At 40.5% G+C, this 25,171-nt stretch overlaps 1 protein-coding gene across 2 annotated transcripts in view; it reads right to left on the reverse strand.

The window, feature by feature from the left end:
* Positions 1–25,171, reverse strand: part of DOCK1 (dedicator of cytokinesis 1) — a 277,725-nt gene that overhangs the window by 14,873 nt on the left and 237,681 nt on the right. For both annotated transcript variants that reach the window (XM_039378955.1, XM_027737067.2), the window contains exons 40-49: positions 23,483–23,587; positions 21,243–21,384; positions 20,314–20,392; positions 19,888–19,972; positions 18,949–19,035; positions 15,332–15,508; positions 14,577–14,660; positions 10,196–10,333; positions 7,852–7,997; positions 3,827–4,025 (exon numbers count right to left, since the gene is read on the reverse strand). In XM_039378955.1, the coding sequence (XP_039234889.1) occupies positions 3,827–4,025; positions 7,852–7,997; positions 10,196–10,333; positions 14,577–14,660; positions 15,332–15,508; positions 18,949–19,035; positions 19,888–19,972; positions 20,314–20,392; positions 21,243–21,384; positions 23,483–23,587 (1,242 nt within the window). The remainder of the gene's footprint in view (positions 1–3,826; positions 4,026–7,851; positions 7,998–10,195; positions 10,334–14,576; positions 14,661–15,331; positions 15,509–18,948; positions 19,036–19,887; positions 19,973–20,313; positions 20,393–21,242; positions 21,385–23,482; positions 23,588–25,171) is intronic.

Consider the following 25,171-nt stretch of genomic DNA (forward strand, 5'->3'; position numbering starts at 1 on the left):
AGGGTATGTTTTATTTCCAACAGATCCCAGAAAATGGAGCAGCAGCCTGAAGTTCAGAGGGGAATTACTCCAAAGGTACTGCATTAGGACAAACCAGAAAATGCCAGTAGCAATTCAGGCTTTTTTGAAGAATTTTGTCATTACACAATGGGGGTTTTTATGAATTATGTGGTGAAGGAGAAATCTGAAATGACATGTAAGTGCTTCCTTTTATTTCCAGAAGACAAACCCTAAAAGGGTTTGCGTAAAGAAGACCCTTCTATAAGAAATGAATGACAATAAAGTATGGGACGTTTTTTTGGAAAGTTCATCCAGACCTCAGGGTGACCTTTCTGAAATTTGCCTGATACGAAAACTCAAGTCCTAAAGACTCCAAAAGTTTCTTCTTTCGAGGTCTTTCAAAGCATACTTTCGGCAGAATGGATGAACAAAGTAATCGCTTTTTCAGAGGTATCTAATTATAAAAAAGCAACTAAGGAAAACACATGAATTGATGAGGAAAATTGACATTCCAGAATCAAGAGAAAAAAACCCCAGCAACTGGACCACGTTCCCGAGTCAACCTGCTCCGTAGCTACTTAAATAAATTTTAACTTCTTCTGTGATTGACAATGTTGGGCCTCTTCTGAAAGCTTCAATAAATCACAGTTCTGCTGGGGAACACGAACCCTTCGGAGACACTAATCCATAATGGACCCATGGCTAATTTTTTTTGGTCTAACGAAGGGAAGATCAATGGTGAGTGATGTCAGACACCACTAAATCAATGGGATGTACAGCCTGTTATTGTGATTTCTAACACAAGCCTTCAATGCTCTGTTAACTACCCGGCTCCAGTGTTAGCTTTGCTCTCAGCTTGTGGGATCAAAGAATTAGCAAAGAAAATTTTTCTTGAAGAAGTTTATGTGATACTTAAAAGAAGATAATAAATCTCTAGAAAACTATGAAGATATTACTGATCATAGTCACACACTGAGGTGCTTAATTCATCTTTGTTATCTTATGTAATTAGGGCTTGGGAGTTTGATCAGTCAATAAATTCACTTTGACTGGAAATTCAGAAAAGAGTATTTAAGCCATACAATTAGAGAAAACAGCCTCTGAATGCTCCTTTTCAAAGCACATGTAAAAGCCCCATGAAATAATTCCACAGTTTTACAACATCCCCATGTTATTCCATGATGATTCATTTGATTAGAAAAAAAGAAGTTCCTAAATAAGTCCATGGCAGTGATGGAAACACTCATCTCATTAGACACCACCATTCCTGGAAAAAGCAGCAGAAGCTCTGCAGAGATGGGGTGACCACTGGCTGACATTCTTCTCACTTGATATTCTCTGTAAATTCATCTTCTGCTGTAAACCCCCCAAATATTGTAGAAGAAACAAGAATCTGTTAGAAAATTCACCAAATCACTGAAATATTGTAATTGAATGAGCCATAGTACCATGAGTTCTAAAATTCTCAGCAGAATGACTCCAGTAACTAATATAAAATCTACTAACTAATAGTAGTTTATTACTAAAATCTCACTTTAAAACCGCTTTAAATCTTTAATTTCCATTTATAGTCAAATCTGTGTTGCAACTTTTTTGGGGAAAAGAAAATCCCTAATTTTTTTCCCTCTCCATTTCATCACCTCTTTTTAATTCAGCAAACTTTCTGCTTCCAAGTTCCCAAGGCAAGAGGAACCAAAATGTCTTTTTCTTCCTGCAACACAGTGGTAACAGTGCTTTGGGAATAATTTCAATCGAAAAAGGGAATTTGAACATCACCGTTAAACAATGGAAAAGCTGAATTCCTACCCACCATAACAATTTCCCTTTATACCATTAACAAGGGACGTCTCCAGAGCGCGAAACTTTTGACACAAATTTTATCTTTAAAGTCCTTGATATTATTTGTACAAAATTCCTGAAGACAGCAGTGGGAACTGGACAACCACTCTGATAAACTGATCTCAAAGGAGTGATTCCTCTCTTTCACCTACAAGAGAAGATGAGCCTCGCTAACACCAGGCATTAAAAATTGACTCAGTCGTTTTGGAGCTCATCAAGCAGTTTGGAGATGTTGAAAAGGGAGAGTTTTTCTCTCAACAGTAAATTCCTTTTCATATTATTGATCTGTGGATTTGAAGGAGCTCAAAGTAACTGTAAGTAACCAGTTCTGACATTTAACTTCCCTCCCTCTCCATAACCAGGGGAATATTACTCACAGCAGTCATGCACCGAAAGCTTCTTGACTGGAAAGAGGAGAAAACTTGAGTCAAACGATGTTGGGCTTTGCTGATTTTTGCTCCTCGGATGACAAATGGGAATATGCCCTGGAGGGTTATCCTGCCCTCCTTTCCAGATGGCATTTACATTTTTCCAATCATGAGCAATCTTTGCCCATGTCCAAGACCTCTCTGAGATGACAGTGACCTGGCAGTGACATCAACCCCAGCATCTCTGGATGCCTCCCATCTGGTCCAACTGACTCAGCTGCCCTGAAATACCATTTTCCTCTTCTGTGACTAATGCTCTCCACCCACAAGCTCTGCTGGTGGGTTTGGGAGTCTGGGAGATGCCAGTTCAAGCCCTGCCACGGCAGAGCTCAATCAGTCAAAACACAACTGCTGCAAGGTGCCAAGTCAAAGGCATCGTGTCAGAAACATGAGACACATGGAAATCTATGTAAAATGTCTGCAAACACTGCAATGATGCTCACCTGGCTGGCTTTGGCAGGAGGAATCTCCATTTAGCAAATGAGGGCTGATCCAAAATTTAGTCAATGGAAAAACTCACTGGCTTCAAAGGTGAAAAGCCCGAGACCCCCACAAGGGATCAGAGTTTTTTGACTGGCCACATCAAACAAAACAACTCTGATTTTCTAAGATGTTACAAGACACATCTGAGAGATTAATTTATCTGGATAGGAAAGGAGGAGCAAATCCAGAAAACAAAGGAGCTGCGGCTGAACAGCTAAACAATATTCTCCCACAAGTACCAAACAGAAAGATTTAAAGGATCCAGTTACCACAGATGAGAGAGAAATCATTTCCAAAGTCCAGTGTAAATAACACAGCCACCAAAGGAAGACTCTGCTAAGTGAAAAGTTGGCCTACAAGTACTTGCACAAATCTTTCAAAGAACATTACATTTATTTCTGGGAGGCAAGTTTTAAACTCTTGGCCTCCAAACAGGTGTCCAGGCAGAGATTTGGAGGTTACGGTTGGTTCATGCACTCCCTGCTCTAGCTTTGCTTTCATTTTCAGAGCTCAAACTTCTCAGGTTACCTAAGCCTTTAGGACAGTTTCAGTGAATTAAATATAAGCCAAGAAGAGAGGGTTTAAGGGAGATATGGCCTGTTGTTAATATTCTTACACACAGCCACCGCTGGAACCGCTTACAATTTTCTGCTCAAAATAACCCTTCGTGAACATGCAACCGCCGTGCAAGGAGTCACCTTGGAATATTTCCACCCTAAACTGTCTTGCAGCACTCAGCTGAAATAAGAGAAAACCCATCACCATCTACTGGGAACCAGCAATTCAAAAGGCTGCTAAAATGGCAGCATTTATTTCAGTTGTGATATACCATCTGCTCCCTTTATCAAATAGACACATATAGCTTTTGGTTAAGATATTCACATGAGGTACCATATGATCTTTTTACACTGTAAATAAAATCTGTATTTTTGCTTCATTATCACATATATTAACATTGAAACGTATTCCCTGAGAGTTATTTCTGGTCTACAAATAATAAAAATCAACATTTTTATTTCAACAGAGAAAGGACACCGCTCAGAATTAGATAAAGCATCACTTGCTAATAAAGTTACCGTCTCTGAAAGGATCACTGCCTCAGACTGCTGCAGAGAAATATCAGTAGATTTAAATTCTTTATCAAATATCTCTTGATGCTTGCTGTTCCTTTTCTCCTTCTTCTTTTCCTTCTTATCTTTATCTAGGTCATCCTTGTCCAATTTATCTTGCGACCTAGAATGCATCTTTTTTGGCAGGAGGGGCTCCAGCACGAACCTAAAGAAAAATATTGTTGCTTAGCTCCATAAAACACTATTTTCAAAACAACTAATTTTTATTTACATATTTCCCAAAGTCTCCCTCCAGTTAATGACTCTGCTAAACCAGGAAAACTCATTAGAGAGAGAAGGAGGGGGCAGAAGGTCATAACAATCATAATTGTCTTGCAATAAAATTCATTGCAGAACTGCTGGAGAATCAGTGGTGCAGATTTCCCTGCTCTGTAGTGAATTTACTGGTTTGTGGCTGCACAAATTCCTGAGTTTCACGTAAAAAATGAGTTTCTCATTCAGCATTTCCACTATCCAGGCTGTGGCACCAGGGCAGGTGTGCCAGCAGGCAGACAGTTGGAAATTCCAGCTGGAATCAGCACTAAAAGTGTGGATAATTGTACACTGTGTTAAAGAATCACAAGATGGCTTGGGTTGGAAGGGACCTCACAAACCATCCAGTTCCAACTCCCTGTCATGGGCAGGGACACCTTCCACTAGACCAGGTTGCTCCAAAACCCATCCAACCTGGCCTTGGACACTTTCAGGGATGGGGCATTTGTAGCTGGACAAACCATCTTATGATTTATTTTATATTATAAATGCCAAAAAGCCACTAAGATCATACCTAGACAAAATGACACTGCCAGATTTTAAGAGATTGTCTCCAACCATCACATTAAAAAACCAAAACCAAACCAAAAATACCCAAACAAAGGCATTTTTTAACATTGGAAAAGCATTTCCCATTTCATGGGGAGACATGTACAGGTCACAGTCTTTGCTGTGAAATAGCAGAGTATTCCTATTTCAGACAATTTGCAGTGACATTATCCTAATCCCCTCCACTAGCAGCAATATCCAGCAGCAATATCCCAAATTATTATTATTTTTGGCTGTTACTTGAAGCACTAAAGGCCCTTCAGCTTGCAGCCTACTTTATCTCATTTGATGTGAAGATGCTCAAACCAGAACCTGCAGCAGCAGCCCCTGAGCCATTTTTCCCTCGGAACCAAAGCCAAAATCACACAGGTTGGGAACAAAACCACAGGGTTTATCCATCCCATTTTACAGACAGGGAACCCAGGGCCACAAAGTACTTCAGTGACAGAGCCCTGAGCAGCCAACAGCTCTCCCAACACCTTTGAGCCACCTGAGTTGGATATTTTAGGCTAAGCTGGGCTGGGTTGGAGGGCGGTTCCAGAGCCTCAAAGGCTGATTGCAAGTTTACTAGAGGAACTACCACTCTTCAGACAATGATTAATTGCTTCCCTTCCAGGCATTACTATTATTAGGGCTATTAATTATTTGTAGGCAATGTATCCATGATAAAATGGGTCAGCACACCATGCTCTAACTGGAAGAACATCAGGACTTGCAATAGCTGACAAATCTCACTGGCACCCTGGGACTTCCCCCCTTCCAACCACTGAGCGTAAGTGCTCAGATTTGTACTTCTAAGTCCCGTTTTAGGCTGTGAATAAACCCAAGGTCCTTTTTTAAAGTCAGTTTTATTTATACCTAGAGTTGGGAGTTGTAAAACACATCCTATGTCAGTGTCTGCCTTGAGTCTTTAGTGTTTAAAAGCTCCAAAGCAGGAGGAGATGGAGATGGCATAAAATAAAATATAAGTTGGGTGATTTGGACAAGACAGTCTGTTGGCTTCATTTTTAATTGTTTTTTTTAGCTTAATCTCTATTCTAAAAATTAAAATATGAAGAGGGGGGACATGGAAAGCAGAGAGAAAAACTGACCACAAACCAAATCAACTATGGTAGGTACATGAAGGAACTTCTTCGAGGTGAGAAGTGCCAAACCTCCCACATGATTTAACAGTGACACGAATTTTTGAGTCTTTCGTGGTATCATTTACATCTCATGACTTTTTTTCTCCTGCTCCACTGACCAAGCAAATGAGTACTTCTTCAGATCTTCACAATGCTAATAATTGTTCATTATATTTTCCTGTATCACCCTGGGCTTGGAGCAGGAGCTGAGATGCACCAGGATCTTTGTGAGTTGCTTTTAGAAATACAAACTGAGTAGACTCTTTGTGTGTATTTACATATTAAGACCCTCCCAAACTGCTAACTGAGACTTACTGCACCAAAGCTAAGATGGAGAGGTGAAACCTGAGTAAATAATATACAATTAGAAAGAAAAACACATTTAAAGATTTTGAAGGGAAAAAGAGAAAAAGGTAGAGTCAGGCAGCGAAAGAATCAGTATTTTTCTTCTGAGAGAAAATAAAGTTGCCCATTAACCTTTGATGGTTATTACCTCTAAATTCCAGCAAGACAAATTTGTGGCTGAATTAGTCAAAACACAAGCTCATCTCTGCTGTCCTACATTTCCACCATGGCTCCCGGTGTATACATTCTAGAGGCTGAACTGTGCTCTGTTTGCAGCTCTTCCCAATGGGCAAATAAACTACTTGTAATCAAGGTCAGCACCACGTTGGTCCTTCGGTGCTGTATTTAATTTTACTTGATGCTTTTAGTCTCCAGTCAGGTAATAACTCCCCTCTGAAGGTGCACGAGGGACATGAACATTTCTAGCACATCCCTGTAAGTCAGCAGCCCTTCAGGAGGCTTTAAAAAACTGCTGCCTAGGTCAAATATTGCATTTCTGGATTACAGGGATGCCTCGGGGCAGGAAGAAGGAGAAGGAACTTCTGAGGCTGCATGGAAAGCCCAGAGAGCAAACAGATTATTTTGTTCTTTGAGGGATGTGACTGTGAGACAGGGCTTATCAACAGAATTCCCAGTTCTCATGTGAAATATCTTGATAAGTCTTGAAGTACAATCTTGCCATAAGCAGCTTTTCCTCTGGCAGCAAAAGTGAGCAGCAGTGATTGAGCAGTTCACTAATCCCTTCCTTCTCCTGAGCTCCACCTGGGTACTGTGACAGGGTTGGCTGCACAAGCACCTCATCACTGACTCCAAAGATCACTGCTGCACTAATACACTTGCAATACTCTAAAAGGGGTAATTTGTCTCCTCTTTAGTTTTTTTTTTTTTCTTTGTTTGTTTGAATGCTTAGGGGGTTCTGTTTCACTTTTTAAAAAAGGACAAAGAAGGGTATTATATTTATCTTGGTTAAAAACCAGGATATCCTGAGATAAATGTCTATATAGGCTGATGTTTTTACCTAATATTATGCTGGCATTTAAAAAATCATAGAAAGTTTGGGTTGGAAGGGACCTTAAACACCATCCAGTTCCACCCCTTCCCATGGGCAGGGACACCTTCCACTAGGCCAGGTTGCTCCAAGCCCTGTCCAACCTGGCCTTGGACACTTCCAGGGATGGGGCGGCCACAGTTTCTCTGGGCAACCTGTGCCAGGGCCTCCCCACCCTCACAGGGAAGAATTCCTTCCCAATATCCCATCTAACCCTGCCCTCTGGCAGTTTAAAGCCATTCTCCCTTGTCCTGTCACCCCATGCTCTTGTTCAAAGTCCCTCTCCAGCTCTCTTGGAGCCTCTTTAGGCACTGGAAGAGCCTTCTCTTCTCCAGGCTGGACAATCCCAGCTCTCTCAGCCTGTTTTCACAGCAGAGGTGCTCCAGCCCTATGACCAACTCAGTAGAAAATCGCCCCCACCCCACTCTAGTTCGCAGAGTATTATTAAACTATGAACCAAATCTGGGATAAAATTCACTGGGAAACAACCCAACCAAAAACCTTACACGTCTGAGGCCAAACAAACGTCCTGCCGCCACACAGGAGGAGTCAGGAGGATCGGAAGGAGTAACACCATGACAGCCCAGAGATCTGGAGATGATGACAAGCCTCCAAACCCAAGGATAAGCCCTGGGTGAGCATTTCCCACTCACCCATCAGAGCCAGGCCGGGAGGGGGTGCTGTCTGAGGAGATGGAAGACACGGATGCCACGGAGAGGGGTCTGGAAGACGACGGCATCGTGAAGGACCTCACCATGGAGCGCGGCCGACTGCCCCGCCTGTCCTCCAGGCTGGAGAGCTGCGGGAAAGAAACCCGAGATCTTACCTCTTAAACCACGGTATCACTGCCATCTGGCTACCAAAAGGAATGTGGGAAGGTCCCATGGCTTTCCTTCCACGTAGAGTTTTGTGTTATTTAATATATATTAAATACTATTATATTTATACTTCGTGTTTAACAACTAAGAAAGAGATTGTAAAGGAAATTTATTTAAAGGACTAGGAAGAAATATTTAGGTCCTCATGGGCACATGTGGAATTTTAAGCATATTCCATTAATTCAAGAATACTCTCAGGCACATGGTGTGACTCCTGGGGATGGGCTCGTGCAAGGCCAGGAGTTGGACTCAATGATCCTCGTGGGTCCCTTCCAACTCAGCATATTCATAATTCCTTTATTTCAATGGTATTTAAATGCTTTTTTACATCTGGTCTTTAAAAAGGAGCTTTCTACAAATATTTTTTTAATCCATCTCTGCAATCAAAGAGACTGCCCTGTCAACATATTTAAGTGAAATGGAGTTTAAAAAAACCCCAAACCCACAAAGTAAAAACACACTAAGAGAAACCTGATGTCAAAAATGTCAGGAGAGTCAATTTACAGAGTGACATCCAGTTTTAGAAAAAAATACCTTAAAGTTTAGGTTTTGTTTCAGACAATTTCAGAGTTCTGAATATTTATCCAAGCTTTGTTAGTCATTAATAACTGATATATGCATAAAATAATTGAACTCTTTCAGTCAACAAATAAGAATCTCATGCTGTTTAATTACAGGTATATTTTCCACCCTGTCAACTACTGGTAAATTGGCTTTGTACAAGGAAGACAGAAGCGATAAAACTCCATCAATGCTGACAATTCTTCCTGTGGGTTGAGTGAAATTAGAGATAACACCACCTGTGTATGACTTTCCAGTCATCTCCCTCATGATGTAAATGGATATTATATTATTGAAGTGACTGACATGCAACTATCATTAATGTTGATTATTCCTGTTCTCCTAGGGAATAAATCACTATTTGAACATTTTCCTAAATATTTTAGATGGGATTTGAAGGACCACGAATGGAGCACCAGTTGCAAGGATACCACGAAGGCTGGCATGTTCCCTGTAAGATCTCAATGTTCCTATTAAAAAAATTGTCCTTGCTACGGACAGAATCAGAGAATCACAGGATCATTTAGGGTGGAAAAGATCTCCAAGGTCATCGAGTCCACCCTGTGCCCGATCCCCACCTTGTCACCCAGCCCAGAGCACTGAGTGCCACATCCAGTCACTCCTTGGGCACCTCCAGGGATGGGGACTCCAAACCACCCTGGGCAGCCCCTTCCAATGCCTGACCACCCTTTCCATGGAGAAATTCCTCCTGATGTCCAACCTGACCCTCCCCTGGCACAGCTTGAGGCTGTTCCCTCTCATCCTGTCCCTTGTTCCCTGGGAGCAGAGCCTGAGCCCCCCCCCAACTCCTCCCTCCTGTCAGGGAGCTGCAGAGAGTGAGAAGGCCCCCCCTGAGCCTTCTTTCCTCAGGTAAAAGTGATCATCCAATACCACCCAATCCATGTGGCTTTTGACTGAATTATCAATTCTATTCTCAATTACAAAGCTGTTTGCTGGTTTTTGGCCTTCCTCCACCTTGGGTAATGCTCAAAAGCAGAACAAACTCCCACTGGAAACATCACCAAATTCTGGTTGCACCTTGAAGATGAAGCAGCAACTGAAAACGGTTTGTTGGAGTGAGAAAAGCATGAATTTGAGTCCTTCTAAAGCTCATTAAGTAGGAGTTATTGTTTAATGCCTGCCCACATTTAGGGTGATGCCAGAGGACACATTGATTGCACAGCCCTCCCATCCCTAAGGGAATCACATCTATGAAAAGGTGACATTCAGCTCTCAAAGAATCATGTTAAGTGGCAATTTTTTAATGTATTTTTGTAACCCAAATCCCAAAATTGAAGAATTGCCTTGACTTTTAAGGAACAGAGTCAGGCAATTTAGAAATTGTTCCCACGCTCAGAAATGGAAGCCCCAAAGCTTTTTCTACATCTCCTATCACCTCTCAGTATTTCATAATTTGATGACCACTGCGAACAACCAGGCAATGCTTTATCGACATGGCTTTTTTAACCAGGGGGAGTTATGGCACAGGAATACACAAGTGGCTGTCATTTAAAGGAATTCCACCTATTAAGGGAAGATGAAACCAGGAGGTACTCACCACAGCACGGACCCCGTACTGCTTCTCCACCTTGTCCTTCAGCTGCCTGAAACAAGCCTCCATCCTCTCATGGAATGGCCTCAGGGCCTCTGTCACCTTCTCCCCGTGGATCCGGATGCCTTCCGCCAGGAACGGGATCTGGAAGGTAGAGTTTGGCTGTTTCACCCTGCCCAGTCCCTCCCAAGGGAAGAGTTAGGGCAGGACTCCCACATGGGAGTAAAAGATCTCATGGAATAATAACTGAAATAGTAATAATTGCAATAATAATAGCAACAACAACAGTAAAAATTTAAAAAAAAAATTATAATAATGACAAGCATAAAGATAAAAACGATATTAAAACTAAAAATAATATTAAGATGACAATAAGAAGGATTATATTATCATCACAGTAATCATCATCATTCATTGTATGAGACACAATACAATAAAAAAGATCTAAAAATCTGTTATTCATGATTTCCCATCTTCTCTGTTAATCAAAATCCTTTAAATTTAATACACCCTTAGTTCTTCCCAGAAATCTCACGTTGGAGGCCAAGCTGGATTTACCAGACAGCACAAACCCTCCTGTGATGTCCTATTCCCAACTTCCCATACATTCTACACTATAAAATGGCAAATTGAGGAATGATGAGTGTCACACCGGGTCAATAAAATCAAATCTTTTCCCAGTTTCATGAGAATAAAACCTTAAAGAGGAAAATAGTTGTAAGTTTTCTTTAATAAAAGCTTCTTCTAAACCTGCAGATGAGCTACATCCTTGGCCAGATCTATATTGCAGAGCAATACTGATTAATAAAACTATCTATATAGTTCTCCTTAGAAAAATTATTTTATTTTCTATGGGAAGAAAACAGAAGAGGAAAAAAATTACACTAATTTCTTCTGTAACTGAAAACAATAATTTGTCTTCAAGGTTTCTGTCACAAAATATCCACGCCAGCCCAGGATTACATAATTAGTTCAAAGTGTGGAGGTGTAGCTGACCTTTGGAAATGTTTTAAGAGAGATATTTTCATTCCCACAGCTATGCAGACACACCAATAGAGTTTTCTACCTCCAGCTCAGGAAAAATATTTCCTCTTCCAGGTCCATTCCAGCCCACACAGTGCTCTGATTCTAACTTAGATATTCTCTGCAGCAATCAAGCTAAGAGGCTTCTCCTTAATAATTCATAATTAAATCATAATACTGATTAAACCCAGATTTTTCTAATAAGACTGAGCAGCAATCAGAGGGAACAGCTTTATTAGTAAGGAGAATAATAAATACACAGATGAATTACAGATGAACAAACTCAAGGAATCTTATCGAGACGATTCTCTGGGATTTGGCACTATTTAAATGGACTACAAAGAGAAGGAAGAATAATGACTTTTTTTTTAACATAGTCACTTTATTTACAGCCACATGGATTTGAACTCGATAAAAAATAAACATTAATTTCAGAAAGTTCCCTTGCTCTGAGTAAGTAAATGAATTTATAAATCTTCATAATTATCAGGCCACACTGTGACCCTCCTGTGTTGGAGTGGTGAGTGGTCACCTGGCTCATTCATTTCAAAGAACCTGTTGACCTTTTAAACGGAATCTTTTTTAAAAAAATGGAATTACCGAGGTGAAGCACAGGTGAGGTCTGAAGTTTCAGCTCTGGGATCATTTTTATGAGGAGAAAATGCTCTAAGGAGCCTGTCCCAGGGGTGAGCCACCTCCAATTTGGAAAATCAAGCATCATGAACTAAATGACAATATTTGTAGGAGGAAAAAATATGTAGAAGAAGGAGAAAGGAGAAGAGAGAAGAAGAAGAATGGAGAAAAGAGAAGGAGACAAAGGAGAAGACAAAGATGATGAAGGAGATGAAGCCAAAGAAGAAGAAAAAGATGACAAAGATGAAGAAAAAGCAGCAGCAGGAGCAGAACAAGAACAAGAAGAAACCAAAGAAGACAAGGAAGAAAAAGAAGAAAAAGAAAAGCTGTTCCTTAACAGAACCTGAAATTTAATAAACTTTCCATGGCTTTGCTACAGAACAACTGTGAGCCCGCTGAGTTGGGATATTTGGTCTCCCTGTCCAAGACCACTTAATCCTTGAAACAATTATCAAGTGCAGGAAGAACCTTCTGACTGTTTTACCGTTTCTGCTTCACCACCTTCTACCTACTTCAAAATTCTTCCAACATGCCTTTCCAGGCATTAACACAGGGAAATGTGGAGATGAGTGACATGGAATTTTAAACCAACATGAATCTTCAATAGAGAGATAATTTTGCCACATTCATGGTATTGCCAATGTTTGTCGCTTTGGAGAAAGGGCTGGGCTTGCTTAAGGCTCTATTTCAAAAGACCATCCAAGGTGTCCCTCACCTTTGGAGAGGTGAATGCAAAAGTGGTGGAAGCAGCAGAGCTAGAAATGAATGAGGTGAATGAGAGAGGAAACCTGCTCAAGACAGCATTTATTTATTTCATAACTCTCCTCTTTCCTGATGTTAAAATTTTATCAAGCTCCACTGCAACTTTAAATTATTCCCCGATTTTTTTTTCCTTTTTAAAAAAATCTTGATCTGCTTGGTTGAAAAGAATGAAAACCCAACATTGATTTGAATTATTAATCTTAAAAGACAATCTTTCATAATATGAAATATCATAAAATATGATCATTAAAACATTTTTGGCATGCAGCAGTTCTTTCAGCTCTGCAGAAGCAGCACAAGATTTTTATGTGCCATGGTATTTTTATGTTTTGCTGTGCTGTAAATACATTAGCTAAATGTCATCAATCATTCATTTCACTACCTTAATTTCAATCAACCATTTCATTATCCTCATGTTAAAATAAAAGATCAGCTTGATGTGGTGCAGTTGCATGGGAACAGTTTTTCCTAAGTTGGAAAAGCACCAAGTTGGATGAAAACGGTGTTTTTCTAATGGTATTTATCTGGATTAATAATAGACAGAACCAAAATGTGTATTAAAAGTTCACAGGACTTATAAGAGGATAATATCCTGAGGAGCATGAATTCCACAGCTCGATGGAGAAAGAGGTAAGGGCACGGTAAAAAATTAAATTTAAGTGGTCAGCTGATAATGGGATTGTCAGGTTCCTACTATTTCATATCTCCAGATTGATTTATACAGCACTGAGAAAATCTCTGTGTGATTACAAACTCCAAGCCCCACATTAGCGAAAAATGAAAACTCATTTTTGCTTTCAATCACTGTCAGCCCGTGATGAATTCAGCCCCTGCCTCCCTTCCAAAGCTTCCCCACACCTCCCTCTCCCAACACCAGCCAATACCTGGGAGTCAAATCCAACCCTGTGTGCTGAAAACTGAAATACTGTGAGAGGAAGTTTAAATTTGAGGATACCCCAAATGTATATCAAACATTTAAAAGCATGGAAAGGGCTTTTAGTGACAAGAATTTTCAGATATAAAAATGATTTTCGATCCCTTCTCTCTATTTTTCTGGTTCCTATTGTTTTGCAACTACAAAACTGATGGGAAACCATGTATTTAAAAGCACTGGATAATTCAAATTCAATGTGATTAGCTGCCATATATATTTCCAAATTGCAATATTATTTTAATACACAAATGCCACCAAAGTGCATCTTTGCTGAGGAAAAGTGTGTTTGTAAATTCATTTGAAGTATCACTCTCAGAGAGCTGACACCAAGTCAGTCTTCTGGGACCAAATTATTTTCCTCTAGAAAACTTAAAGCCTATAAAAATCTAATCTTCTGTAAAAGCTCACAAGAAAATAAATTAATAAATGCATATTTTTTTTCAGACCAAAAGAGTTTTTATTCACTGATAGTTTTATGGCCTTCAGAGGATATTTTGTTTTTGAATTCTGTAGCTTTGGTTCTATCACCTCTAAGATTGAAACCTACAGGAATGTAAATTATTCCCTTTGTTATAAAGACCAAATTGAATATAAAAAGACAATGATTCACTTTCTTCTTCTGTGGGGAAAAACATTTCCAACCATATTGGTATTTTTGTACTTATCATAAAATTATCCTGAGACCACTGGAAAATGTCCAGTATGTGACTATGCAACAAAACTGGATTGCCTCTTGTTTGCCCTGAAAAATGCTTTTCATTTGATACAGATGGGAGATTTTCACTGTATTATGGTTATTAAAAAAAAAGGAATTAAAGAAAAAGAGGCTGACCATGTTTGTTCCTTGTAGGTTCATCAAATGAGAAATGATGGCATATTTGAAAAGATGCACTTTAGCTCAAGTTCCAAGGTGGATTTAAATGGCAAAGAAGTGCATCCAGGGTGAGGAGTTTAAGGTCTGGATTTTCTCAAAGTGACACTAAGCTGCCTTTCCACAGCAGTTGGCTCTGACCATCCCAACTTCAAATTTTTTACCTGCCAAGCGATGAGATCCTTCAGCTTCTCAATCTTGTCATGATCTTCTGGATGCTCATGTATGTATTTTTCAGTAAAGAAAGCCTGTTAAATGGAGAGAAAGGAGCAGTAATTTTAGAAAATGGATCAACATCTGCTGCCAGAAGAATGAAAAACAGCAAAGATAAATGAATGGACCCAAAAGTTCTGCAAAATAGCAGTAACAGTTCCAAAGTGAAAATCAGGGAATCACAGAATCCCAGAATGGTTTGGATTGGAAGGGACCTTAAAGCCCATCCAGTCCCACCCCCTGCCATGGGCAGGGACACCTTCCACTAATCCAGGTTGCTCCAAGGCTTGTCCAATCTGGCCTTGGACACTTCCAGAGATGGGGCAGCCACAGCTTCTCTGGGCAACCTGTGCCAGGGCCTCCCCAACCTCACAGGGAAGGATTCCTTCCCAATACCCCATCTAACCCTGCCCTGTAGCAGTGGGAAGCCATTCCCCCTTTTCCTGTCACTCCAGACCCTTGTAAATAGTCTCTCTCCAACTTTCTTTTGCCTTCAGCTCCTGAAAGGCCACAATCAGGTCACCCCAAAGCTTCTCTTCTCTTCTCCAGGTGAACAATCCCGACTCTCTCAGTCTTTCCTCACAGCAGAGCTGTTCCATCCCTCTGATCATCTTGGTGCCTCCTCTGGACTTTGTCCAACAGATCCATGCCCTTCCCGTGCTGGGGCCCAGCTGAGGCACTGCAGGACAGGGAATTCTGCCCTTACCTTCTCATAGTTTGTGAAGCCTCCCATGACTGCGGGATCCACGATGCCGTTGAGCAGCATCGAGAGGGGGTTGATGGGCAGGTTTGGATCATTTAAGTGCTGCTGAACCATGTTATTGATCTTATCATTGGTCAACTGCATGGTCTCTATTGCGTTTTCCAGTGGGCTGATTTCCACCTAAAATCAAACCAAAAGGTTTTAACCCAGGAGCAGAGTTTTAAACTGGCTGTTCATTAAACCATCACAATTAGAAACACTTCAGGAATTTCAGGATTTATGATTTTTGACCAGTAATTATCAGAAAGGACGATTTCAGGCATTGAGATATTTGGTATCTCTACACTGAGGTAACTGGTGTGATGATCAGTATCAGTGGAGAAAGTTAAATGCATTTTGCTGCTGCAGGATGGATTACAACCCAGCACAACATTTAGAAAGGCTCTGGCAGGAACCACGTGAGGTTTTTGGAGGATTAGGGAGAACATCAGAGATTAAGGGCCGGTGAGTTTTAGCAGCACAAAGAAGATCCAGCTTAACGTTAACAGCAAGAAAGAAATGATAACTCTAACGTGGATTTTCTGATGGAAAATGTAATCCTAAGCAGCTCAAAAATCAAGGAGATATTTTTGCAGTGATTATTTTGGTGTATTTCCAAGGACATCAAGTTTAATATGTTGAAGAGATGACATCTAAGCAATCTGCTGGGCTTATTCCCACGAGGTCACATTTTCTTCATCAGAATGTCGAGAACTGAAGGGAGACATTTCCTTTCTCCCACAGCCTGGACTTCAATGAAGAGAACTCCTCAGATGTCTTCATGGAGTGAATTAGCTCTTACACTGCCTAAAACTTGCTTATTTTAATTGACTGATCTCCAGCTATTTTTTTGATGCCCAGAAACTGTGTCTTTCAGAATGACAGTTGTTCATGTTGAAAAAAACCCCAGAATTAAAATATTTTAAGTATTAGTGAACGGGCTAAAAATTACTAATTTGCAGTGACCCAGAGTGTAGACAGTCCTCACTGGAAGACACAGCCTGTTTATATTAAAAAGATGATGTGGTAGGAAGAGAAAGGGAAGGTTAATTGAGGCCTGTGAGGAAAATGCAAGTGTATATTTGATTACACCCTCATTTACATAAATGCTACATAAACAAAGCAGCGCTTCTACCTGGCTATCAGTTGCTTACCCTGTTTCTGAGAACCACTTATAATCAAATCTCTTTAGTTGTTACTCTTACACCTGCCAGCTGATTACATCAAGGATGTTTTAATTAGCATTTTTAGCAGCCTGCCTGGTGAATTATTCTGGAAGGCAGGGAAGGAGCCTGATATTTCTGCTGGGAACAGGGAGCAGTCCAGGCTTGGACAGAGCTGAATGTGCCACGGGGGAAGTTGGTACTGTGACAGTAAAGCCATATTCCACATCTGAAGATGTGTCAGATCAAGAACTGTTGTGAACATTACAGGCTAAATTTAGGATTCTGTCATTTGTATTAATGGGTTTGTAATTATGCAATAATGTGTTGATGAACCATTGCTTTTAAAGCTCTTGAGCATCGACAGAAATTAGCACTCATTGAGCTGACAGAGCTTCTCTGACTCTTCTGCAGCAGCAATCATGGCTTTCTTTCTCTCTCATTCTCCTTTCTTTTACTACTCTTATAACCCTCCCTCTACTTTTTTAAAAGCAGATGGAGAATTGCACTTCCCACTACTATAAACTGGGCTTTGGCACTTACTGAAAGCTATTTATTACACGTGTAAATTATGAGCCTTCTTCCAGTAGTTTGCTCACTCTGGGCCAGGAATTACATACTTTCCTGATACATTTGCACCACTACAAAATTACAAGATAAAAACAAAACAGAGATTAGAATTTGTGCTTTTTAAAATCAAGTGTGAGTCCAAATCCAGTTTTGTAATTCACTGGCTGGCCTCAGCAAATTTTTTTCCCCCACAGCTACTTGTGTCCAGCTAAACCAAATCAGATACAGAATAATGAATGTGGGCCACAAATTTCTTGCAAATAATGAACAGACTGAAAAGGTTTAGGTAAAAGTACTCAGAAGGAATTTTAAAAGCCAATAGATTTAAGGCAATTCTGCATGTTCCTATGGGTTATGTAACATAATACACTGCATTTATTAAATTACTCAGTTCTCCCAGTACTGATTTGATGTGATCTCACCTCTTCCTTTAAAGACATCCCAGTTCCATCAATAAAATATGAAACGTGCAAAGCTGCTTGAATATCTTGGTGCTTAGTAAAAGATCAATAATATCTGTATCCATAATCACAATTTAGCATTACAGGGATGTAACCTCATGATCCCACTCCCAGCTTTTTAGCTGACAGGGATCTCGCAGAAAGTCAATACCTATTTTGTAGTAACTAAGCCAGAGGAGGTCAAAAGTTATCTATAGCTGTCTTCCCACTTAGTATGAAGTTCCATTCTGGTATCATTTTTCAGCTGTGCAACTAATATAATCCTGACTCACCAAATCTCCCAGGATTTCTGCCCATTTGGATGCCAAGCAGAGAGTTAGGGGTGTGTGGACACAAACTGCCTGCCAGGCTCTGCTCTGGGCTCATCAGGAAAAGAGACTTTCACCATGTTTGCCAGCCTTTCCAAGCAACACTTTTTGCAATCAAGAGGTTAAATACAATCTCCTCCATCAGGATTATATTGAAACTACAAAATTCATTAAAAATTCAATGTGTTTTATTCAGCTGCCTATTACTGTCACACATCACATTCATATTCTGTTACTATAGATACCATAGTAATTTTCTGCATTACTTCTGTTCATCCAAATACAACTGTCCAACATAACCTCAATGGAGCAATGAAAAAGGTTTTAATTAATCATATGCAAATTGTTCTTTTCCTTTAAAAATAAGCCTCACAAGAGAGATTTAAAAACCGCAGTAACAATGTTTTTATTGCTCCTTAAAAATTACAGCTGTGTAAGAATAATTTAATCTTAAAGGCGTTTAATGGATATGTCTTATCTAAACAGTCTAAATGGTTGAACAGAGAAATGAGTAATTTGGAGTTACTCTGTGAGGTCGCCGAGGGTATATTTAGCCAAATGTGGAGAAGAAACAAAAACAACCTTTAATCACAAATGGTGAGAAAAGCAGACACATACAATGCATTTGATTTATGGTATATTTTGGATAAATGACAATCAAAATACCCAAATCCTCTTTTATAAAATTCCGGCTTAATTCATTAGGATGGGGCAGGGTTCCCCTACACCACCTTGGGTTGCCTAAAATGAAGAGGGCTGTATTGGCCTGCTGGGAGCCACAAATACTTTATAAAAGTGCTCAAGAACTTAATCAGTCCTTGCCCTAAAGGCCCAGGAGAGCTGGCTGCATTCCCTTCCCTCAGGAATGGCAAAGCATTCCTTGAGTCCCCCTCAGACAACAATCAGCAGGTTCCCCTTAGGGTGTGTGGCAGTTTGAGCCACACTGTGCCAGGCACAGTCCCATCAATTCCTCCTTGTCCACAGAACTCAAGCACAGTCACACAGACACAGAAATGCTCCCTGGCTCTACAAACCCCCCATTTTTTTAGGCAATCTCAATACAGCTGAATTGATCTTACCATGAAAACCGATTTGACTTCAAACCACCTCAGAATCCCCGGTAATTTATAGGCTGTCACATAGATGGTTCTCTCAATCCACATGTTCTGCAAATGGAACAGAAGCCCCATGTTATCAGATGGACACCTCTGAACTCAAGCAAAGCCTTAAAACATTCTCACCAGGAAAAAGAACCACAGCACGACAGATGTTACAAAGCCAAGGGGGGAATTTCAAATGGTATCTGCTTGTGGGGAAGATGCAGCAGCACTGATTTATAACTGAGATGTGACTTAGCAGAGAACAACTGCTCTTATGAAAGGAGAAAGCTATGGGAAAGATCGACTGGTTTTACTGGACTGTTATTGTTCACAGAATCCCAGAATGGCCTGGGTGGGAAGGGACTTTAAAGCCCATCTGGTTCCACCCTCTGCCATGGGCAGGGACACCTTCCACTAGCCCAGGTTGCTCCAAGGCTTGTCCAACCTGGCCTTGGACACTTCCAGGGATGGGGCAGCCACAGCTTCTCTGGGCAACCTGTGCCAGGGCCTCACCACCCTCACAAGGAAGGAGTTTTATTGACCATTAAACACGTGCTTTAGTAAAAAATGAAAAAAAAAAAAAAAGAAAAAGGTATTAGTGAAAGAAGATTTTTAAATCCCTGATTGGAATCTTTGTGGCAAGGGAAGTTTTGGTAAGACACATCTATTGTTTTAGGTGTAGAAATTTAAAACCCTTTCTCAAAACAGCTGTAAATTCAGCTTTGCCCATTTTTTTCCTATTGGTATAAAACAGAACATGACAAATAGGTTTAATTGAACTTCTAGAAAAAATAATCACTTTAAACCTAGAATTTATTTTTCAGAAACCAAAAGATAATGAATGGTTCAGATGCTCAAAATAGAGGAGAATAAACAATCCAACCCAAAGTTTAGTCTATGTTCTTTAATATTTTTTACCGCAAATTCATTGTCTGGGTTTTTCTCTCCTTTTCTAACGGGACGCGAATACTCAAAACGTTGGACTTCATTCACCCTGTAGAAACTGGAAGAAAGGAAAAGAATCATGGAATCACAGAATGGTTTGGGTTGGGAGGGACCTCAAAGACCATCTAGTTCCAACTCCCAAAAGCACAATGAAAATCAAACGCCCTCTGTTTAGGAATTGCTACTAAACTCTAGTATTAGAACAAGTTTATGCATAGATATAAAATGCTTATGGGGTCACTGTTTTCCAGTGGGTTGGATGGAATCTCTACCAATATTAAGAATTATCATGAAATGTCCTCACCATTACCACTCTCCTTGGCTTTGTATAGATTATACAACAAGAACCAGTTTGTTATAAAGGAGACTGATAAAATCACAAAACCACCCCAAACTCACCTCATGATTTGCTCTGACACCGGCCTGTGAAATTTCGATGGTAAATCCAGTTTTGGCTTTACAGTAAAACACTGAATATCTGAATTTGGGAGTTAAGAAGTAAAAAGTGAATTTAAGTTACATAGAACAAGCAGCTCAACAGGAACACAAAAAAAAAAGACGGAACAACAAAATTCATGTATTATACAGAACCACAGAATATGCTGAGTTGGAAGGGACACACAAGGATCATCGAGTCCAATCCTTAGCTCCACACAGGATCATTCCCAGGGGCGACACCACGTCCCTGAGAGCATCATCCAAACACTTCTTGAGCTCTGTCAGCCTTGGTGCTGTGCCCACTGCCCTGGGGAGCCTGTTCAGTGCCCAACCACCCTCTGAGGGAAGAACCTTTTCCTGAGATCCAACCTGAACCTGCCCTGACACAACTTCAGGCCATTCCCTGGGTCCTGTCCCTGGTCCCCACAGAGCAGAGCTCAGTGCCTGCCCCTCCTAGGGAAGTTGTAACTGCAATGAGGTCTCCCCTCAGTCTCCTCTTCTCCAGCTGGACACACCAAGTGCCCTCAGTGTCCTCACATGGCTTCAAATCAAGGCCCTTCACCATCTTCATCGCCCTCTTTTGAACACTCCCTAATGGCTCAACATCTTCCTTATACTGTGTCACCCCAAACTACCCCAATATTCCAGGTGAGGTTGCCCCAGGGCAGAGCAGAGTGGGACAATCCCCTCCCTGGCCCAGCTGGTGATGCTGTCCCTGATGCCCCCAGGACAGGGTTGGCCCTCCTGGCTGCCAGGGCACTGCTGACTCGTGGACAACTGGCCACTGATCAGGACCCCTAGGTCACCCACAAGGGTGCTCCCTCAGTCCAGAAATCCTTGCCCTGTGCTGTTGGACACACGGTTGTGCCCAGGGTGCAGCCCAAGGATACACTGGCCAGAGGAGTTTTTGATGTCATCGCCCGGCGGTGACGTCGTCTTCATCTTCTCCGCGTTGGGGAACTGAGTCAAGAGCCTCGCCTCGAAGTCCTCCCGTCGCTCGTACTCCTTGCCCCGGTAAATGAACACTTTGTTCTGGAAACAAGTTGACACATTAAATCCTGCTAAAACCAGCAGCCTCAGTAAGGACCTGGGATCCCAGAAGCGCTGACTCCAGCGCTGTTAAGCGAGGAATTTCCCATTCCCCACACAGTGGTACAATCAATAGTTTACAAATATTTTATGCCGGCTCAGTAAAGCACAAATGGGTTTTCTTGCCTCCAATTCAGCGCTGAGATCATTAAGCACACACTTACCTTTAGGTATATGTATAAACCACACTAAAATCAACTAAAACGTGATCTCAAGAAGCTATAAAATTGGTGGCCATTGAAAATATATTAAGACAAATCATTTCTACCAAATCTCAGACCTCCCTCTGTAAATCCTCTCCTCCACCTTCCTCAGCTAATGGTGGAATGCAGGCACATAAACTGAATTAGGCTTTTCATACATAAAAAATATGAAAAAGCACTGAGGTGAGCAAGCAAGAGTAGCAGAGAAAAATATAAACATAAAATTATGCCAATTTGAGGAGGAAGATTCAAAAATACTGACTCTTCTAGAAAGACCGATACAGACTTCATATTTGTGTATTAGATTTTTGCCATTTTTTTGCCTTTGTTAAGTTGTCTGCACACAGCATAACTTTAAAATTAGGTGTTTTCTATTCATAAGTATTGGGGGGTTTTTAACAATAAAGAAAATTAAGACATTTACACAGTCCCTTTCTACGCTGATTTAATTCAATTTGAAAGAAAAACGCAAAAGACGATGCACATTTTTAACTGATCAAACATATTAAAGTAAGTTTGGATAAAATTTGCATCTGAATATGCTTAACCTCATTATTCATCTCAAAGTGAGCACTTGGTGAAAAAATTATACAGCACTTAATAAAAAAGGGTGTTATGACTCGGGGTAGAAACCTGGAATAGCTTCCATTTGCCCAGTTGGGTTTAATTCTGCAATGGTGCCTTTTGAAATGCTCAGCAGATGAAAGAATACTCTCAAGTTGGGAAAAAATGGTAATAACAGATGCCTAAGAAGTTTCTATATAAGTGTAATTCATGTATATACACTTGTAATTCAGAAGGAATATTGGAATAGAAGGAAAAGCTTGAATTTAAGATTTTCTCAATTAGCAAGGCACTTAATAGCCTGTTTTTCAGGGGGTTTATTGCTCATTTATTATAAGCTGACCAATCCACAAGGCTCTTATAAGTGTCTTCCTGAACTTACAAAGCCCCCATTCAGTCGTGAGGAGAAAAAGCAGTTTAATATTAATATATCAGACTAACACTGCTCTGCCTGGTCTCCTGCTGGTTGTTGATCACAGCAATTAAAGGGAAGGTTGTGCTTTGTGCTCCTGACAGAGCTCAGGATTAGATGGGATATTGGGAAGAAATTCTTCCCCATGAGGGTGGTGAGGCCCTGGCACAGGTTGCCCAGAAAAGTTGAGTAAATAACTAACGGGTGATTCCCCTTCACCAACTGCCAGAGGATCATGATACAGATGCAATTCAGAAGTGTTAAATCCCCACTCTTATTAGCCACTAATTCAACCCATAAAAATCCTGATTTTAGTGGGAAAAAAATCTGAAATGCCACTAAAACTACATCCCTGGCATCAACCAAGTGACATATGTTTTGAATTGACACATGACACAGGCAAATCAATGATAAGAGATTGTAATTAAAGGTTTCACACACCTCTGATAGTCAACTTCATTTTAGTGAACATGTTGGAAAGGACTCTGACATGAAAACAGGGTCACATACAAAAGGCTTCTCTACCATACCCATATATATATATATATATGTATATAACCTATCAGGCAAGAATGTCACCATTTCAGAGGGTGCTGGTTACGACCCTGAGTGACGGGCTGGGTGACGTATCTTAATTTCTAGTTATAACTTGAAGAAATAGAAAGTACTGGATATGTTTGAAGAAAAAAGAAAATCTCTACTAAAATTCAACTACACCATAACAAAAACTGGAAAAGAAAATCAGGGCTTGTTTTATACATCCAAAAACAACTGCCGATGTCAGATAGTTTTCTCCACAACCCAGAGAAATTTCCAGAGCAAGAAAGCTTGTTGACCTCTATGGAAGAAAGTGGACACTTACCCTTATGAATGTTGGGAATCCCTGGCCATAGTATCCAACAGCAAAATAGTCTGGTTTTGGTCTTATCACTTTCACAATGTTTTCATAGAACTGGGCTTGCTTTCTCTGCAAAGTAAACAGAAGGAATTTTAAATGGCCTGAATTTAGGGAGATTCCTTACACTTAAGATCTGGATCTGTTTTATGTGCATCTCTAAACTAAAGATGTACATTTCCCCTGCCTCTTTTTCCTCACCACTTTATCAGATACATGGTGACATTTTGAAATACCAGACTCTGGAGCCATTATTTTCATGTTCAGCTTGGTGAACCTGACTGTTCCATATCCGATATCTCCACTTTGATGAACCTCATCTTGGTGAACCCCATCATTCTGCATCCAATATCTCCATATTGATGAACTTCCTTGCTCCATATCCAATGTTTCACTTGCAGTGAAGGCCAGGAATTTTCAAGGCAATCTGAATTCCCAGTTGTGACACCTCCAATGCCGAAACACAGGAACAGTAAAGCCAAGTACACCAAAGCTCATCTCCACGGTGCTGACTTGTCACTTTGGGGCTCTTACATCTCATTAAATTTTTCTACTACTTCTCTTCCATATTTACAACTCTTAATTTGCATATGGAAAGCAGGCAGTTGAGAACTGCAGGAAAATGTAAATTTTGGGATAAACACACGCGTGTCAGACGCCATCTGTTTGGGACACCGATACTTCTTCATCTCAAATGATGAAATAATAACAAATGAGCAGCTTCACAAGATCTGTTCATCAACTTATTTTTAGTCTATTATTTCTGTAAAGAGAATGACTCCTGATTTGGGGGGAGGTTTATTGCTGCTCCCACACAACAGTAAATGGCAAGAAGACTACAAAGACCCAGATCTGCTGTGTATTTCTGAGCTCATCTGTAGCAAAACTATTTTGTCATTTGTCAATTGTCTTAGAGTCTGATATTTAATATTGCTTGAATAAAAGAGACAAGAGGGAGAACAGAAAGAACAAAAAACTTCTAAATTTTATTGTGGTGAGAAAAAAAAGAGCTATTCAGCAGCGGTAATAAGAAAAGCTGATGGGGTATGTGAGACCTGATTCATTCAGGAGCATGAATTTGATCTTTCTGTTATGAAGAATGAATGCCCAAAGCACATCAGGACTAATTTTTGTGACATCTCTCTAAATTTCTCCTCACTGATAAATAAAGAGCAGATAAACTCAGTTGTCTGGTGTGAGGATTGGAAGTTCTGGGTTTCCCCTCTTCTAAGAGGGAGAAACTCCATACCCATGCCTGGTTTAAACCATTGCCTGGAATTATGTCACTTAAACACTGATGTATTTACTATGCAAGAGAAATGGTGAAAAATACATAACTTGGTATTATGCCCCATCCCTGGGAGTGTTCAAGGCCAGGTTGGACAGGGATTGGAGCAACCTGGTCTAGTGGAAGGTGTCCCTGCCCAAGGCAGGGGGCTGGAATGAGATGAGCTTTAAGGTCCCTTCCAACCCAAATCACTCGATCACTCTGTGATCACTGGCCATCAGCTACAATGAATAAAGTGTTAATTCCAACTTCTCCTCCAAAATGGATACAGCAGGATAATGAGAGAGTAGCTGCCTCTGCGCCAAACTGTTCATGTTCCCATGTTCAAGCATAAAAGAGATGGAAAATTAAAACTGAGGGACTCAGAG

Source organism: Pipra filicauda, unplaced genomic scaffold, assembly GCF_003945595.2.
Source record: "Pipra filicauda isolate LSUMZ 115617 unplaced genomic scaffold, ASM394559v2 scaffold150_size2825430_pilon, whole genome shotgun sequence".
NCBI classification, from domain to species: domain Eukaryota; kingdom Metazoa; phylum Chordata; class Aves; order Passeriformes; family Pipridae; genus Pipra; species Pipra filicauda.